This window comes from Leptonychotes weddellii, chromosome 8 (assembly GCF_054177405.1).
Source record: "Leptonychotes weddellii isolate Sample4059 chromosome 8, ASM5417740v2, whole genome shotgun sequence".
In the NCBI taxonomy this organism is placed as follows: Eukaryota; Metazoa; Chordata; class Mammalia; order Carnivora; family Phocidae; genus Leptonychotes; species Leptonychotes weddellii.
In genome coordinates, this window is record NC_138376.1 from 88,853,026 (window position 1) to 88,869,579 (window position 16,554).

The following is a 16,554-nucleotide window of genomic DNA, read 5'->3' on the forward strand; positions in this document are numbered from 1 at the left end:
TAAAGAGATGCACACACGGAAAAAGAGAGAAAATCTTGGGTTTAAAGGAAACCTAAGTGTCACTAGAAACCTGATTGAAGGATTCACACTTTTAGAAGGGAAATACAGTGCAGATTTCTCCAGAGAGCAGTTTTTAAAGAAGTTGCCGGGGGTGGGGGGGGGTTACGTTTTAAAGGTAGCTTGTGGGGCTTATTTCCTAGGCTTAAAATAATTTAGGGGAGGTGTCAGTCACAGTGCTAAGTTTAGGGTGATGGGACAGTAGTCACTGCCCAGGGCCTTGGAATGGATCTTGCTGTCACACAGTGCAAGGTAAGAGAGAGTAATCACGGCGCCAACCAACATTTTGGATTGAGCATTCATCACAGAGGCCCAAAGGGTATATGCATAGGCCACGTTGGGGTGGAGGACCCCAAAACTGTCAGCCGGTGGCACGGCCGTAGCAATTCCCCAAAGCCTTGACGCTTTTGTGGAGTGAAGCCAGCATTCTTTTCGTTTCCCTTGGGGTAGAGAAGGTGGATTTCTTCATGAGCCACACTGAGGCCCCCACGTAGCGCAAGCGGCTTGCGGGAAGCCAGGCCCTTCAGGAACTCGCAAAAGGCTTCGTCCCAGCGCTGCCAGGACTCCAGGCGCGTCAGACCTCCACCTGCTTTGGGTACAGAGGCTGTTCCCAGAACAGATGTGTCAAATTCAGCCACAGTCACTCGGCCTTCCTGATCATGTTGCTCGTCACCAGTGCCATAGGAGGCTTTGAGTGGGTACTGGTGGGGGAGCAGGCCCACACCCTTGACCCTTCCTTGGCTGAAGGTGCTCGCCAGTACTGATGGGATAGTTCAGGCAGCCCTTGAAGTTCAGCTGATAGTTTGTTCTCTGAACAGTTGGTCTCTCTGAGGCACAGGATATCTGGGGGGCTTCTTCCTATACCCAATCTAAACCTTTCTTCTTAATACAGGCTTGAAGCTCATCCACATTCCAGGAGCAGCTCTGGAGTGTGGCCGATTTACCACCGGGTGAGGTTTTCTGATCTGGGGGTGGGGGTCCTCAGACAGAACTGGTGCCTCTCCTGCTGCCTCTTTTTCATTTTTCTTTGCTCCCGCCTTACTCTTCTTGGCGTCCGGCTCAGTGTTGGGCTCTTCCCTGTCTTCTGCCACAGCTCCCTTTTCCCCACGCTTTTCCCACTGTAACGAATGCCCTTCTGAACGTGTATCATGTCGCCCACTGAAGCCATATTTTTACTATGTTACCTGCTTGGGTCCCAGCCTGCCTCCTCCTCTAAAAGACATCCCCAAATATTAGAAATTACGACTACTTGTCATAGTTAAGATCCCACAGCATGGCTTACAGAGAGCATAAGAAATAACCATCAGTGCAAAATCAGACTTTTGCGTTTTGTTTCTGGTCTCATCTTATACCCAAACTGTGAGTCACTTTGATTCTTATGAAGTAGAAATGCTTCATAAACATAAAAGCAAATTATTTACTAATTTCTTAATATTCATCTCTTAACTTAGTGTTATTATCTGGAATTTGCTCTTATTCATAAGTGTTTGTGGTTTTTCAGGTGGTTGACATGAATGAAGTCATTGTAAACCTATAATGCTTTCAATTGGCTGGCTATTACTTTATATAAAATAAGCCTACTTTATCACCCTCTCCTAAAGAAGACAAAGGTTCGTCTGAAATAATTATTTCTGGGTGTGGAGATATAAAAGAGTCTAGAAAATATTTCACGATCAATGCATCTTTCAGACAGCCAATCACTTGTCACTCACATTGCTTTTTAAACCCCAGCATTCTATGGAAGGAACATTGGAACTGTTGTTTTGTTTTGTTTTGTCTTCCAGCTTGGAGGATTTAAACAATGATTTGTTTTTCACTTTTGATTAAATTTTGTCACTTTTTGGTTGAATGTTTATATTTTTGGAGATCACGCCTGTTTCCTTCTAGAACTAGAATTGTGTATTACAGAATGATAAGAGTTGAAAGGTACCCTGAAGCTGATCTAGCCCAATTCTCTTGTTTCCCAGTTGAGGAAACACCTCATTTCTTCACTTTTGTGCATATGAAGGCATCACCAAAATCAACGTTGCCTGCTTTGACATTTCCATTGCAAGCTGAACCTACCCTGGGATGGGGAATAAACAAACAGGGACGGAAACAAGTCTATGATGCCATCAATCCAGCTGTTGGATTGTTCTTCCTCCAAATAATTTCAAGTAAGTTGCAGACTTAAATTCTTGAACTATATTCGTTTATTTCACTGAATAAAGATGGCTGATAATTTGTTTACTAAACTTTCTTTGGTTCTCTGTTAGATGATCAAGTCAAGGGTTAACACCCCATAGAGCACAATAGCCTATTACAGCAGTGAATTAGCGCCCTCTAGCACATTTCTGAGTCACTACTGCTAAAAAAATTTATAAAATATAACTGAAACCACGCTGGGTTCTTTACACAATCTTACTTTAATTCTCACAAAAATTGAATGACATCCATTGAAACAGCTGTGTAAGGAGAGAAAGCTAATATGCAATATGGTGAGGGCTACTTCGGGAGTGAGAAGAGCTGTGGACGGGGAATGACTGACTTTATTGAGTGACACTGTGATGAATAGGAAGAGGCCTGGCCCTCTGGAAGCTCCCCGATTAGGAGAGACACAATTCCTGAAAGGAATGTTGCAATAGGCAACTTAAGAACTACTGCAGAGTTATTATCTTTTTTAATAGTGTGGGAAAAGGAAACAGAACCACTAACTCTGCTTGGGGGTTGAGGATAGCTTCAATGAAGAGATGACATTGGACGAAGAATTAAAGGAGAGTAGTTTGCCGGGTGAAGAACAGAGAAACGTCATTCAGAGCAGCAGTAGAAGCAAGTGAAAAGGCACATCATTGAAGAACACTCTGATACGTAAGTATGGGTAATGTAGGAGGTCAGTGCTGTTGGAAACCGGGGTGCATGGGATGGAGTGGACAGAGGTGGCTGGAGCAGGACTGGGAAAAGCTTCTATGTCAACAAAGGGAATATGGAACTTGTCCTCTGGACAATGGGAGTAGTGGGGGGTTTTCAACTGGAAAATAGTGTAATTAGATTTCTTTCTTTTTCTGCCTTATAAATTAAGAAATATAACCCACGGTCAGAAAACTGCTAAACTACTAAAACTAAACTAAAAACTACTAAAACAAACATGCTGTGTAAAGCATAGTTATAAGGCAAACACTTCTATACCCTGTACCCTGGTATAGAAATATAACATTGTGAACACCTGCCCCTTGTTTCTACCCCAATTGTAATCCCATCCAAGCCCCAAAGACAATAGCCACTGTCTTTGTGACTCTTCATCACTACTTTGCTTTTCTTTACTGTTTCATTACTTGTATATACTTCCTCAGAAAATAACATTTTGTTTTAACTGCTTGTGAAGTTTTTATAAATGGAATCACACTTAAAATTTTCTTTGTGTTTGATTTTTACTGCTCCACATAATGTTTGTAACATTCGTCCTTGTTGGTTGTTGCCGTCGCTGCCATTTATTTACTTAAACTTGCTGAACAGCATTCTCCAGTCTGAATATTTTGCAATTTCTCTTGTATGATGCTGTCGGATATTTGTTCTTTGACTTTTTTAAACCAGTTCTTGCCCGACACACATACTATTGCTATGAGCTTTTGTACTTTGTATCCTACTCACATGGGCAGAACAGTTTCTCCAGCCTACTTCGATTTCTTTTTTTTTTTTTTTTTAAAGATTTTTTTATTTATTTATTTGAGACAGAGAGAATGAGAGACAGAGAGCATGAGAGGGAGGAGGGTCAGAGGGAGAAGCAGACTCCCTGCCAAGCAGGGAACCCAATGCGGGACTCGATCCCGGGACTCCAGGATCATGACCTGAGCCGAAGGCAGTCGCTTAACCAACTGAGCCACCCAGGCGCCCTCAGCCTACTTCGATTTCTTCCAGGAAGTTAACTCTGATAGGACTGTGTGGCATCCACCAGAGGGGAGTGAGGTGATAATGGGCTGGTCCACTTTCAGTGAGGGTGGAGAAGAGTTCCGATTGGAGGGATGGCCCCGAGGCAGCATGGAGCTGCGCAGGACATGGAGTGGCACCCACAGGTGACCCTGAGTTTTCTAGCTTAAAAGACTGATATCCTTACATGACAGAAAAATTCTGGAGGAGAAGTAAGTTTTAGGGGGAAAATGAGTTCTATTGTGGGTTTGAGGTGACTGCTGGACATATAAGCAGAAATGTCTGCTAGGCAATCAGAAAGTCCTATTGAGAACTTAGGAGGGGAGGGGCTGGAGGTGAAGACGTGGAAATGGTAACATACAGTTGTATGTTGGTTGTCAAAGACACGCAAAAGAGAATAACAGTCATTGACCGCACTTTCTGACAGGCACTATTCTAAGAATGTTACATGTATCTCAAGAAACACAAGCGTTGGGGCAGATGTGGAGAAAAAGGAACCCTCTTGCACTGCTGGTGGGAACGCAAACTGGTGCAGCCACTGTGGAAAACAGTACGGAGATTCCTCAAAAAGTTAAAAAATAGAGCTACCTTATGACCCAGGAACCACACTACTAAGTATTTACCCAAAGAATATGCAAACACTAATTTGAAAGGATACATGCGCCCCTATGTTTATTGAAGCATTATTTACAATAGCCAAACTATGGAAGCAGCCCAAGTGTCCACTGATGGATGAGTGGATGAAGAAGAGGTGGTATATGGATGGAATATGATTCAGCCATAAAAAAGAATGAAATCTTGTCATTTGCAATGACATGGATGGAGTTAGACAGTATAATGCTAAGGAAAATAAGTCAGAGAAAGACAAATACCATATGAGCTCACTCATACGTGAAATTTAAGAAACAAAACAAATGAACAAAGGAAAAAGAGAGACAAACCAAGAAACAAACTCTTAACTATAGAGAACAAACTGAGGCTTAGCAGGGGGAGGTGGGTGGTGGGATGGAGGAAATAGCTGATGGGGATTAAGAGTGCACTGATGAGCACCGAGCAATGTATAGAATTATTGAATCACTATATTGTATGCCTGAAACTAATAGAACACTGTTTGTTAACTCCACTGGAATTTAAAAAAAAAAAACTTAATAAAATTAAAAAAAAAGAATGTTACATCTATCAACTCATCTAATCTTCACAACAACCCAAGGAGTCATAGAATACTATTATTTTCATTTTACAGATGAAAGAACCGAGGCACAGAGAGGTCGAAAGCTTGCCCAAGGTCACACATCTAGCTAGTGGTGGCTCCAAGAGGAGATTATTCAGGTAGTGTAGGTGGAAAGGATTGAATTTTGGTGAGTACCAAAATCAATGGTTGTGAGGAGGAGCCTGGCAAGGATACTTAGCTAAACAGTCCCCAAGTTAGGAGGAGAGCTAGGAGAGTGTCATTAATAGCCGAACTGAAGTTAACTGGATAAGTTACGTCAGGTGCCTGGCTGGGGGCGGTCAGGTGGAGTGCCAAAGTGGAGTCATAGCCAAGCTGGAGACTACGTGTCAACAAAACCTATTCCGGCTTGGCTCATTGCTTCCAAGAAAGGAGATGAACTCTTTTTAAGGAATCTAATAATAAAATATAGAAAAATAGTTATTTACCTTTGGTTGCAGTCTACAGCTAAAGTAAAAAGAAAAGTCCCTCCCTTGAGAAATTCAGCTAAGTATGGTAGGAGAAGATGGTAGAGAAATGCGGCTGGTAGTGGGGAAGGTGAGTGCTAGATACCAGACAGCTCTGCTGAGTAAACAAGCTGAGCTGGGCAGGAAGGAGGAAGTTGTGGGAGAGTCCCTACTCTGCCGGCACCTGCCTGTCCGCCACCCCCCACTGTGGCTTGGTCACTCTGATGCAAGTGAGTGGGGGTGGGTGTCCAGATGGCCCTTCAGCTGTACCTGGAACCTGTCCCATGGCCTTATCTTCTCCATGGTCTTGTCCTCATCCTCCCTGGAAAGATTTACCTTCTGTTTTGTCACAAGGTTGGCAATTCAAGATGCTCAGGTAGGCAGGATCTCTGTAGAAGGGTTCAAGTTCTTAGCTGAACAAAGTAGACATGATGCTGACTCTGCAGTAGTTCATTCATTCATTCATTCATTCATTCATCCATTCATTGACTGATTCACTCGTTACACCCACAGATATTTACTGAACACCTATAATGTCCTGGGCACTAGACTAAGACCTGTGTAGCCAAAAAGGGATTAAATCAAGCATGATCCTTGCCTTCATGAAACATATAATCTAGTTGGGGAGATGAAAAAATAGTAAGTAACAAATAAAAGATTATAAAACTGTCATATGTAATAAGAAGACAAATAGGAGGCTGCAAAAGATTAAGGGGTGATGGGTGAATTTAGAAAAATTGATCATACAGCACATGGTAGACTTCACATGCTCATGCTTGTCCAGTTCTCTTTGCCTTTAATGCATAGGAGAGGACCATACTGCCCCTTTCCCTTATAGTTTGGTGGAGGCTTTTGACTAGTTCGGACCAAATACTGGTATTTAATGCAGGACACTTCCATGATAAAAATAATTTCTCATCTTCCCCACTGTCTGCCCCATTTCTCCACTATCTCCCATACCCACACATAAGGGAATGAATTAAGGGAGGGGTTTTTCTTTTTACTTTAGTTATAGACAACAACAAAGAGGAAATAACTTTTTCTATATTTTATTATTAGGTTTCTTAAGGAAGTTTCACTTCCTTTCCGAAAATATGTGGCATTAGTTTAGCAGTCTCACGGTGAGCAGCCTGGAAACTGTTAATGGAGGATAGAGAGACCCAATTCTTATTTGGCTGCTAATAAAACTAACTCCTGCATTAATTTGGAAAGATTATATAGCTAAAGAAAATGTTTCCTGTGGTGTCCTGGCGCCGTTCTTCCACTGTACATTGCCTGGGGGGGACAGATTAATCTATTATTGTTAGTTCATGGTTCTGTAGCTCAAGATGGGCCACATGAAGACCTGATGTAGAGAGTGCCACACACTACCCAGACTCTGGACTGTGAGTTCCATGTTTGGACTTCTGGTTTGTTTCTTTTGGGAAGAAGGTTAGTGACTTCTGGAGTGGGAAGAAGAGTGAAACAAAAGAATGGTCTATAGTAGAACTAATGATCATTCCTTTCCTTCTGGCAAATGGTAAGATTACATGTCCTTGTCCCCTTGCAGTAAGGTGGACCACGAGACTGTGCTGAAGTATTTAATGGCTACTGTGAGACCACCCCCCACTGCCCCTGGAGCTAGGGATCTCGATGGAGCCTCTTTTATAAGAGCACTAATCCCACTTATGAGGACTCCACCCTCAAGACATAAGCACCTCAGAATGGCCCCACTTACTAATACCATCATTTTGGGGGGTTAGATTTTCAACATATGAATTTTGGGGGGACATATTCTGACCATAGCACTGTCTGAAATGAACAGGAAGAAGGAACAGAAAATGCCCTGGAGACAGGGTGTTATGGAATTATCCAAACCTTGCCAAGATGCAAATGTTGCCTAGGAGAAGAATGTAGACACAGAGATGATGATCTATATGTTCATCTTTGAAAAGCAATCTCTAAAGAGGGGAGAGTTACTCCCTAAAGGAGCAGAGTATCGAGCCCCCAGAGCTGGAGTAAGGAGAGTACGGGGTTCCTAAGAAGGCCAAGACTTCCAACTGGAAGACAGTGGTGTCCCTCCGGCCTGGTTTTCTGGTTGCCCTGAAGATTATGTGTCAGTGTGCATAGATGAGAAACCATTTCAATTCAGTAATGAACTCCCAAAGCACTTTCTAATATCTGCCCCAACTCCCTCCTCTTATGGGAAGAAAATAATAACACTTTAAAGGCATTTCCTTTCTTTTCTTATTGGTCTTGCAACTTGATAATAGTCAGGAAAGGGATCCTGGGATAAATTGGAATTCTTTCTACTAGGAGTCACTTCCCCCCCAACACTCTGTTGCTCAGTCAGGAGCAGTTCCCAGCCTACATTAAACAATATCTAAACATTTTTATTTTTCTTTTATTTTTTAAAAAATATTTTATTTATTTGTCAAAGAGACAGAGAGAGCACAAGCAGGGGGAGTGGCAGGCAGAGGGAGAAGCAGGCTCCCCGCTGAACAAGGAGCCCGATCTGGGACTCGATCTCAGAACCCTGAGCCAAAGGAAGCTGCTTAACCGACTGAGCCACCCAGGCATCCCGTGATACAATTAAACAATATCTAAACTCATCAAATACATTGGTTTTTTGGATTTCCCCCATACATTGATAGTTTTTAATGAAGCTAGACCAAAAGAGGTAACTCCTAGAAACTCAGGAAAAACTTGTCTGGATCAACATTTAAAAGAAGTGATGGTGGTTTCTAAACTGCTGGGAACTGAACTTCCTGCTGTCCTTCAAAAGCTCCACAATCTAACCACTCACCCACCCACCTCCATTCTTCTCCACCTGCCTTTCCTCTCTGCCTTGTTTCTATGCCAATAATGGGTACATAGAAGACCCTACAGAGCACAGGTGAAGCCTTCTCTGAAGGAGGCAGAGGGTCCTTCCATCTTGTTTCATGCAGGACTTGGATAAATGCCACCCAACCCCACCTTTCCATTTGATCTTTTCCTCTTCTCCTCCTACTGCTTTTTGCCATCTTCCAGTTCTCAAACACTCAGTTTCTTTATCTTCTATATTCTTCAAACACAGTCAGTCTCTCACTAGGATTTATTACTTTTGGCAAGAAGAGGTGAATTGTTGGCATTTCAGGTTCAGGGAGCAACCCTTCATATAAGCTCTGTGTGCAGAGAAGGAAGGACAAAGAAGAGCCTGGGAAATCGCCTCTTCCCAGATTTCTTCTTCAGAGATTCTTCATTAGATCAAAACATTTCATGTATTTTTTAATTGGAGAAGGAACATAAGCATGTTTAAAAAAAAGACAAACACTAAAGAAAGGTGTGCAACAAGTCTCTCCCTGTATTCATTCACAACCCTCTCCTTACTTCTCAGAGGTAAGCATTTGACATATTTTTTAATCTTGTAGAGTATCATACACATCAGCAAGAGACGTACATACATTTTCTTTTTCTTTTCTTTTCTTACATGAATGTATGGCATGCAGTGTTTTTGTTTACCTTTTCCAATTAACATGTCAACTTTGTCTTTTCACCCACACCAGCACATACAGATCTACCTCAATCATATGCACCTATTTTGTATTCCATTGCATAGATGTGAATGTTTTAAATATGCAGCATATCTCATGTGATACATTCTTTTTTATTTCATTTATTTATTTTTAAGTAATCTCTACACCCACTGTGGGGCTCGAACTCACAACCCTGAGATCAAGAGTTGCATGCTCTACCAACTGAGCCAGCCAGGCACCCCTCATGTGACATATTCTTTTTTTTTTAATATTTTATTTTTTTATTTGACAGAGACACAGTGAGAGAGGGAACGCAAGCAGGAGGAGTGAGAGAGGGAGAAGCAGGCCTCTGGCTGAGCAGGAAGCCCGATGTGGGGCTCGATCCCAGGACCCTGGGATCCTGACCTGAGCCGAAGGCAGATGCTTAACGACTGAGCCACCCAGGCGCCCCTCATGTGACATATTCTTTTAGGGAAGATCTTCCACAACATTTTAAGTTCTCCATTGAGTTAATGTGAATTTTTGAGATTTGGCAATAATGTCATTTATAATTTGAAGAAATCCAAATTTCCTCCTATTAAATTACTTTTTTCTTTATTCTTGTCCTTTAATCTTGTTATTTATTATTATCTTTGGAAATCCAAATCTTTGATCATAGTTCACAAACTAGTAAACCAAATTTGACAGCAGGGGGACCGGACTTGTGATGAAGAAAAGTATAAGTAAGTGGCCATTGAAGATGAAGCTCTAGCATATATTAAAACCACCTGTGAAATAATTTGAGTCAATGGAAAAACATAATGTAATTTACCAAAATTCCTAATAGATATTTTTTTGTTTGCTTTTTTTTTGTGTGGTTTTATACCTTTATTTGACAATCAGCGATTAGTTCTCATCCACATTAACTGTAGATTTTTGAAAGTGGTGATAGGTACACAGGTAACCAATGGATAGAGCTTGTTTGGTGAATCTTCATCCTCATATTGTTTTCTGGACAACTGCACACGGATGAACATTCCTTATTCCTTTGACCCAGACAGCTTTGTTGAGCCTGGTGTCAATGTGTACATCTGGAGTTCCCACCTCCTTCATGGCAAATTTCCGGATCTCTCTGAGTGCCCGAGGGGCACACTTCTTGAAACCCACTCATAGATGCACTTGTGAATGTTGATGTGAATGTATTCTCTGGTCACTACCTCGTTGATGGCAGAATGACCCTTCTTCTTCTCACCACCCGTCTTTGTGGGAGCCATTCTGCTGGGTCCTGGTTGGAAAGGAAGATAGACATGGGTTTTAAGAGCCATGGAAGGATGGGCACCTGGGTGGCTCAGTCGGTTGAGCATCAACTCTTGATTTTGTCTTGGGTCATGATCTCAGGGTTGTGGGACTGAGCCCCACGTTGGGCTCCATGCTCAGCACGGAGTCTGCTTAAGATTCTCTCTCCCTCTGCCCCCCACACCCCTTGCTTGCACTCTCTCTCTCGAAAAAAAAGAAAAAAAAAGAACCATGGAAGGAACACTAGAACCTTTATAGACTCATTGTGTCAGACGATGATGACAATGATGATGACAACAGTGATGACCGCAAAGACTGGCCACATCTAGGTTCTTAGGGGTAAAATAATCATCTTTTGTAAAAAAAAAAATTTTTTTTAGTGTGTGAATCAGTGAATATTTAAAATTTTATGATAGGTTTAGAAAATCATGCTAAGAAAAGGGGAAAATAATCTGTAAAAAGATTACTTGAAATGTCATGGGATTGCCATTTAACAAATGACATTCCTGTGTCAGGGAAAGAGTCTGATCTTTCCCTCCTTCTGCTTTATACTTCCACTGGAAGAATTTTTATAAGCATTCAAAAATCTTAAGATAATAACGGGTTCAGATTTTCAAATACATACATAAACAATATATCCATACATAATAATGCACAGAAAGGTATTCTCTAAGATTAAGAGTGTTAGATCTAAATTTACTTGTTATTTTTGGCATCTAAAGTTGTGTCTTGCACATGGTGGATACTTAAAATACAGATGAATTTTGATTTGATTTTATTCTTACGGGTGGATCTTGGACCAGGATCGATACCTTGCTAGAATCTAGAAGTCATATTCCAAGCAAGGTCATACCATTAGTCTGAGTTCTCATGAAGACTACAGAGAATAACGTTTGAGAGCTAGCTCACTTGAAGACGACTACAAGGAACTTTTAGGTTTACAGTGTGAAATTCTTTCAAGAGTTTCTCTTCCTTTCTTTTCCACGAATTTTTTTGAGGTTTCTGAAACCCATTCCTGACAGCAATAATGATAGTGCTGAGAAACAAAGTACTACAGTTAAAACAAACAAACAAAACCCATAACAATTGGTTTTCCAATGTGCTTGCCATGAGAATCTCTCACTCATTTTTTTTTTTTTAAAGATTTTATTTATTTGACAGAGAGAGAGACGAGGAGAGAGGGAACACAAGCAGGGGGAATGGGAGAGGGAGAAGCAGGCTTCCCGCAGAGCAGGGATCCCGATGCGGGGCTCGATCCCAGGACCTTGGGATCATGACCTGAGCCGAAAGCAGACGCTTAACGACTGAGCCACCCAGGCGCCCTCTCACTCATTTTTTAAAAGTTGAAGTAAATTGATGTTAAATTAGAGATTTTCAAAAGTGTAAAGGTCTTTCAAATATTAGTCTACTCTCAAGAAAAAATTCTTCAATCCTCCCCACACCGTTAGTATATTATTCTATTTCCGCTAAGTACTGAACTTCTCAGCAATGTCTTCTCCAGACAGAACTGGGTACAAAGGGCTGAGCAATCTTCAAGACTTAGAACTAGAACTTAGAACTAGAGCCACCCACTACTTCAGTGATGGCAGGGGTAGATGTCACGTACTAGACTCATCTGCTGGTACTGGGAGAAAATTCAGACTGGCCGGCAGAACCCAGACTCTCACAATTACGGTAACCTGTAGTAAGTACAGAGTGATCATTGGTATCTGGGAGATCCATGATTGGGGGAGCACAGTGGTGGCAACCCCAGGAGGTAGTGTTTGGAGACACAAGCTGATAGGATAATCAGTCAGGATGCGGCTCAGTCTGTAATGAGTTTCAGGGGCAGGGTTGCAAACCACATATCTGGTCTATAGAGCCCCTAAACCTGACCTTACACCTGCAGCTCTGCCCTCATGATGTGCCAACTTCCTTCTCACCTTTAATGTTCCATCACTTTGGCTTTCTTTCCAACCACAGACTGCTAAGTTCCCTTGCACCCCAGGGCCTTCCTCATTCACATTTATCCTTAAATGTCCTCTCCTTACAAAGGCTTTCTCAGGATACTCTCTACCACGTGATTCCACTTTAATTACTTTCATAACCTTGAGGAGTTTCCTCCTCATTATCTATCCTCGCTAGTACAAACTCAATGAAAGGAAGGTCTCTGTTTGTCTTGTTCCTTATTGTACCCAATAATACCAGGCACTTTTATAGGTTCTATCATATTCTGGGAGCTTATTAAACATTTAAATGAATGATTGAATGAAAAATGAACTCATTAAAACTGTTAACAAATGAATTACTCTAGCTGGGATAGGAGAGTGACAAGATGGAAGTTTCTGTAACTAAAAATATTTGAAGCCAAATCCTTGATGAAATAACAGGAGCTAGGGAGAAGAGGAGCTGTCACCAGATGCAAAAGTCTTAATAAATGAAGGGAATGAACACAGATGGCAGGAGTGAGGAGGGCGAGGAGGTTGTGCTGAATAGCTTGAGCCTCAGTAGAGAATAAACTATTAGAAGAGAACAGAAAAGCCTGGGTTTGGACATTGTAATGGGAGAACGCCAGCCAACCCTCCCTCTTGTTTTGAGAAATGTGTTACTCAAGAAGACAGAAGGGCACATTTTAGTTACATTACAGGTAAGGGAGAGTTGGATAAAGCCATCTGCGTAAAGGCTGTGGATATAGTGAGATTTGTTCATGACGGTATATAGAAAGTGTGGAGCAGGGAGGCAACATCTTTAGGAGATGTGTGGTGGGAGTAAAGAAGAGTCTAGCAGTAAGAGGGACAGAGTCAGCTGAGGGACAAGGGAAGCAAAAAAAAAATTTTTTTTTGAGATGTAGAAATAAAGCAGAAATGACATGCCTCAAATAGGGAGCTTGGCTGCAAGTTCACAGGAAGCCTGGCAGTACCCTGTTGAATCTCAGAGAAGAGGGCCCTAACTGTCCTGTATGACAATTTGGACTCACACAGAGAGAACAGCTTTTCATCAAAATGCTACAGAATGGTGGTTTTGTGCCAGGCACTGGTAGTGGGAGGGAGCTTTGTCGTCCAGGTGGTGACAGTGTTAGGACATACCTGGGGGACTAAGAGGCAGAAGCCAGTACCCTATGTTCAGTCTAACGCCCTGTGGGAGATCAGAGGAGAGAACAGTCAGTGTGAACGAGGCTGGTGATTCTGTCCAGAAGGGGCACAGGAAGAGGACAGAAGATCGTGGGCGTCCTAGAACTTGAGCTGGGCTTTGTTGTGATTTAGCTTATGAAAGAGAAACCAGGAATTTGTCCTCGAGTAATGTTTCCTGTAACTGCCTAGTTTTTTTGTAATCGTTTGGGTCTGAGAGTTGGCTTCGGAAGGAAGGCGGCTGCAGTAGGGGAAAATCTGGCGTTTTCCGTTTACGCCAGTAAAATTTAATACACTCTTATCAGGTAGCTGCACTGAATCAGGAAGAGTAAGTGAGGGAAGTCCCTGGTTTCTCGTCAGTTGGGTGGAAGCAAAGGTAACCATTCCATGGAGTCTCTCCTCAGTCAAGTTCCTGAATTGTGAGAAGAAAGTCACCAGTGATCTTGAGAGGTCAATGGGTGTATCAGCCAGAGTTGGTTTGCTTGAAATAAGAAAGCGAAAGCTCACGGAGGCCCAAGAAGTCCCTTTCCCCCCTGTCGGGAAGCTGCCGCTGAGCAGAGTGGACAGCCCTAGACCTCAGCCCACCCAAACCGTTGGAGGAGCAGGGCCGTGAAGACGCAGAAGCTTCCAGGCCTGTCCACGGCGCCCCGGGGGGTATGAGGCCCATGGATAAGATGTGGACGGTGCTAGACGTGCACCTCAAGCATCACAGCACGCTGGGCTACGGCCTGGTGACCCTCCTGACGGCGGGCGGGGAGCGCCTGTTCTCCACCGTCGTGTTCCAGTGTCCCTGCAGCGCCACCTGGAACCTGCCCTACGGCCTGGTCTTCCTGCTGGTGCCGGCGCTGGCCCTCTTCCTGCTGGGCTACCTGCTCAACGCGCGCACCTGGCGCCTGCTGACCGGCTGCTGCGTGCGCAGCGCCCGCAAGGGGGGCTGCGGCGCGGGGCTGCGGGGCGCGCTGGTGTGCGCGCAGCTCAGCTGCGGCGCAGCGCTCGCGCCGCTCACCTGGGTGGCCGTGGCGCTGCTCGGGGGCGCCTTCTACGAGTGCGCCGCCAGCGGGAGCGTCCCCCTGGCGCGGCGCCTGTGTCGGGGCCGCGAGCCCACCTGCGAGGCCCAGCTGCCGCTGGCGCCCTGCCGCCAGGCCCAGGAGTCCGACGCGCAGGACCTGCTGAAGGAGCTCAAGGCCCAGTCGCAGGTCAGGCGCGGGCCGCTGGCCGCCGTGGGGAGCATGGGAGAGGGGCCGGGGGAGGTGCAAGCGGGGTGCCCTGGCTCCAGACGCAGGGCGCGGGAAGACAGACTAGCCTGGCGACTATTTCAGTAACACGAATGAAAAGGAGGGAAGGCGCACGGACAGTTTCAGGCTCCTGCTGTGGGCCGGTTACCGCGCCAGGCCCTTGACCTCCGATCCCGCATTATCCTCTTGATACACCATGTGCAGGTCGAGGTGTTTGTCCAGCCGGAAGAAGGCAGATGTGTTACAATGAAATGGGTTGTCCTGGCTCTAAAGCCACCACCCCACACTGCTTCTGGGCATATAAAGCCCAGAGGTTCTTGAAAATGAATGCTTGTTTCTTTGGATTTGCCGAAATTCCACGTTTTGAATTCTAGCGGAGTGATATATAGGCCCCTCTCTGGGCCCTGGACATGACTTGGGAAATGACTTGTCAAGCAGTTCTACCGAGGGGTTTGGGAGGTTACCGGCACTTCTTTCTCCTAAGAGACTAAGACCTAAAACTGTTGCTTGATCATCATAATCGCTGTGAGTAGTTCAAACTCTATGTAAGAAGTTTTAAATTTTGGGGCGCCTGGGTGGCCCAGTTGGTTAAACGTCGGCTTAGGTCATGATTCCAGGGTCCGGGGATGGAGCCCTGGGTGAAGCTCCCTGCTCAGCGGGGATTCTGCTTCTCCCTCTCCCTCTACCCCTAACCCCTGCTCGTGCGTGTGCCCTCTCTCTTGCGTGCGCGTGCACTCTCGCTCTCAAATAAATAAAATCTTTTTTAAAAAGGATTTTAATCTTTTTTTTTTTTTTTTTTAAATAAAAAGTGTGACTAAATTGCTGTTTTGTTGTGTTTTCCTAAGGTGCTGGGCTGGATCCTGATAGCAGTTGTCATCATCTTCCTTCTGATTTTTACCTCTGTCTCCCGATGCCTATCTCCAGTTAGTTTCCTGCAGTTGAAATTCTGGAAAATCTATTTGGAACAGGAGCAGCAGATCCTTAAAAGTCAGGCCACAGAGCATGCAACGGAATTGGCAAAAGAGAATATTAAATGTTTCTTTGAGTGCGCACATCCGAAGGAATCCAACACCCCCAGCATTAAAGACTGGCAGCAAATTTCATCACTATATACTTTCAATCCAAAGGAGCAGTACTACAGCATGTTGCACAAATATGTTAACAGAAAAGAGAAGAGTCATAGTATCAGATCTAACGAAGGAGATGCAGTGATTCCTGTTCTTGGCTTTGTAGATACACCTGGTATGAACATTGCTGCTGAGTTATGACCTTATTAATGAATACGGGGAAAGTTCTTTTGAGTTTTTGCTTCATTAAAAAAACACAAACTTTGGTATTGTTTGTGACTGCTCTTTTTTCGATTTCTCAAATTGTGGAAACAATTTTAAATCAAATAAAAAATTAGAACTTTTGGGCGCCTGGGTGGCTCAGTCGTTAAGCGTCTGCCTTCGGCTCAGGTCATGATCCCGGAGTCCTGGGATCGAGTCCCACATCAGGCTCCCTGTCAGCAGGAAGCCTGCTTCTCCCTCTCCCACTCCCCCTGCTTGTATTCCTGCTCTCACTGTCTCTCTCTGTCAAATAAATAAATAAAATCTTTAAAAAAAAAAAATTAGAACTTTACCTATGTATTATATTAATTATAAAAAAGGAAGCAAAGTCTAGTGATTCACTCAAAGTGACAAACTGGAACTAGGTCAGAAGTTTTATATACCTAGTCTACGGTCCTTTTCACTGTATAATAGTGCTGTCAAATAAAAGACTTCAATAGCAAAAACTGAAAGAACAAATGAACTTCTGACCTTTCTTTTA

General features: G+C 43.6%; 1 protein-coding gene and 1 pseudogene across 1 annotated transcript; one reads left to right on the plus strand and one right to left on the minus strand.

The window, feature by feature from the left end:
• Positions 1 to 228: 228 nt before the first annotated feature.
• Positions 229 to 10,381, minus strand: LOC102729730 (DNA repair nuclease/redox regulator APEX1 pseudogene; annotated as a pseudogene).
• A 2,942-nt stretch (positions 10,382 to 13,323) lies between these two features.
• On the plus strand, positions 13,324 to 16,078 carry CALHM6 (calcium homeostasis modulator family member 6). Its single transcript, XM_081828846.1, has 3 exons — positions 13,324 to 13,842; positions 14,055 to 14,706; positions 15,591 to 16,078. Exons 2-3 carry the CDS (start codon positions 14,167 to 14,169, stop codon positions 16,011 to 16,013), a joined length of 963 nt encoding a protein of 320 aa, XP_081684972.1. The 5' UTR covers positions 13,324 to 13,842; positions 14,055 to 14,166; the 3' UTR covers positions 16,014 to 16,078.
• Positions 16,079 to 16,554: the final 476 nt, after the last annotated feature.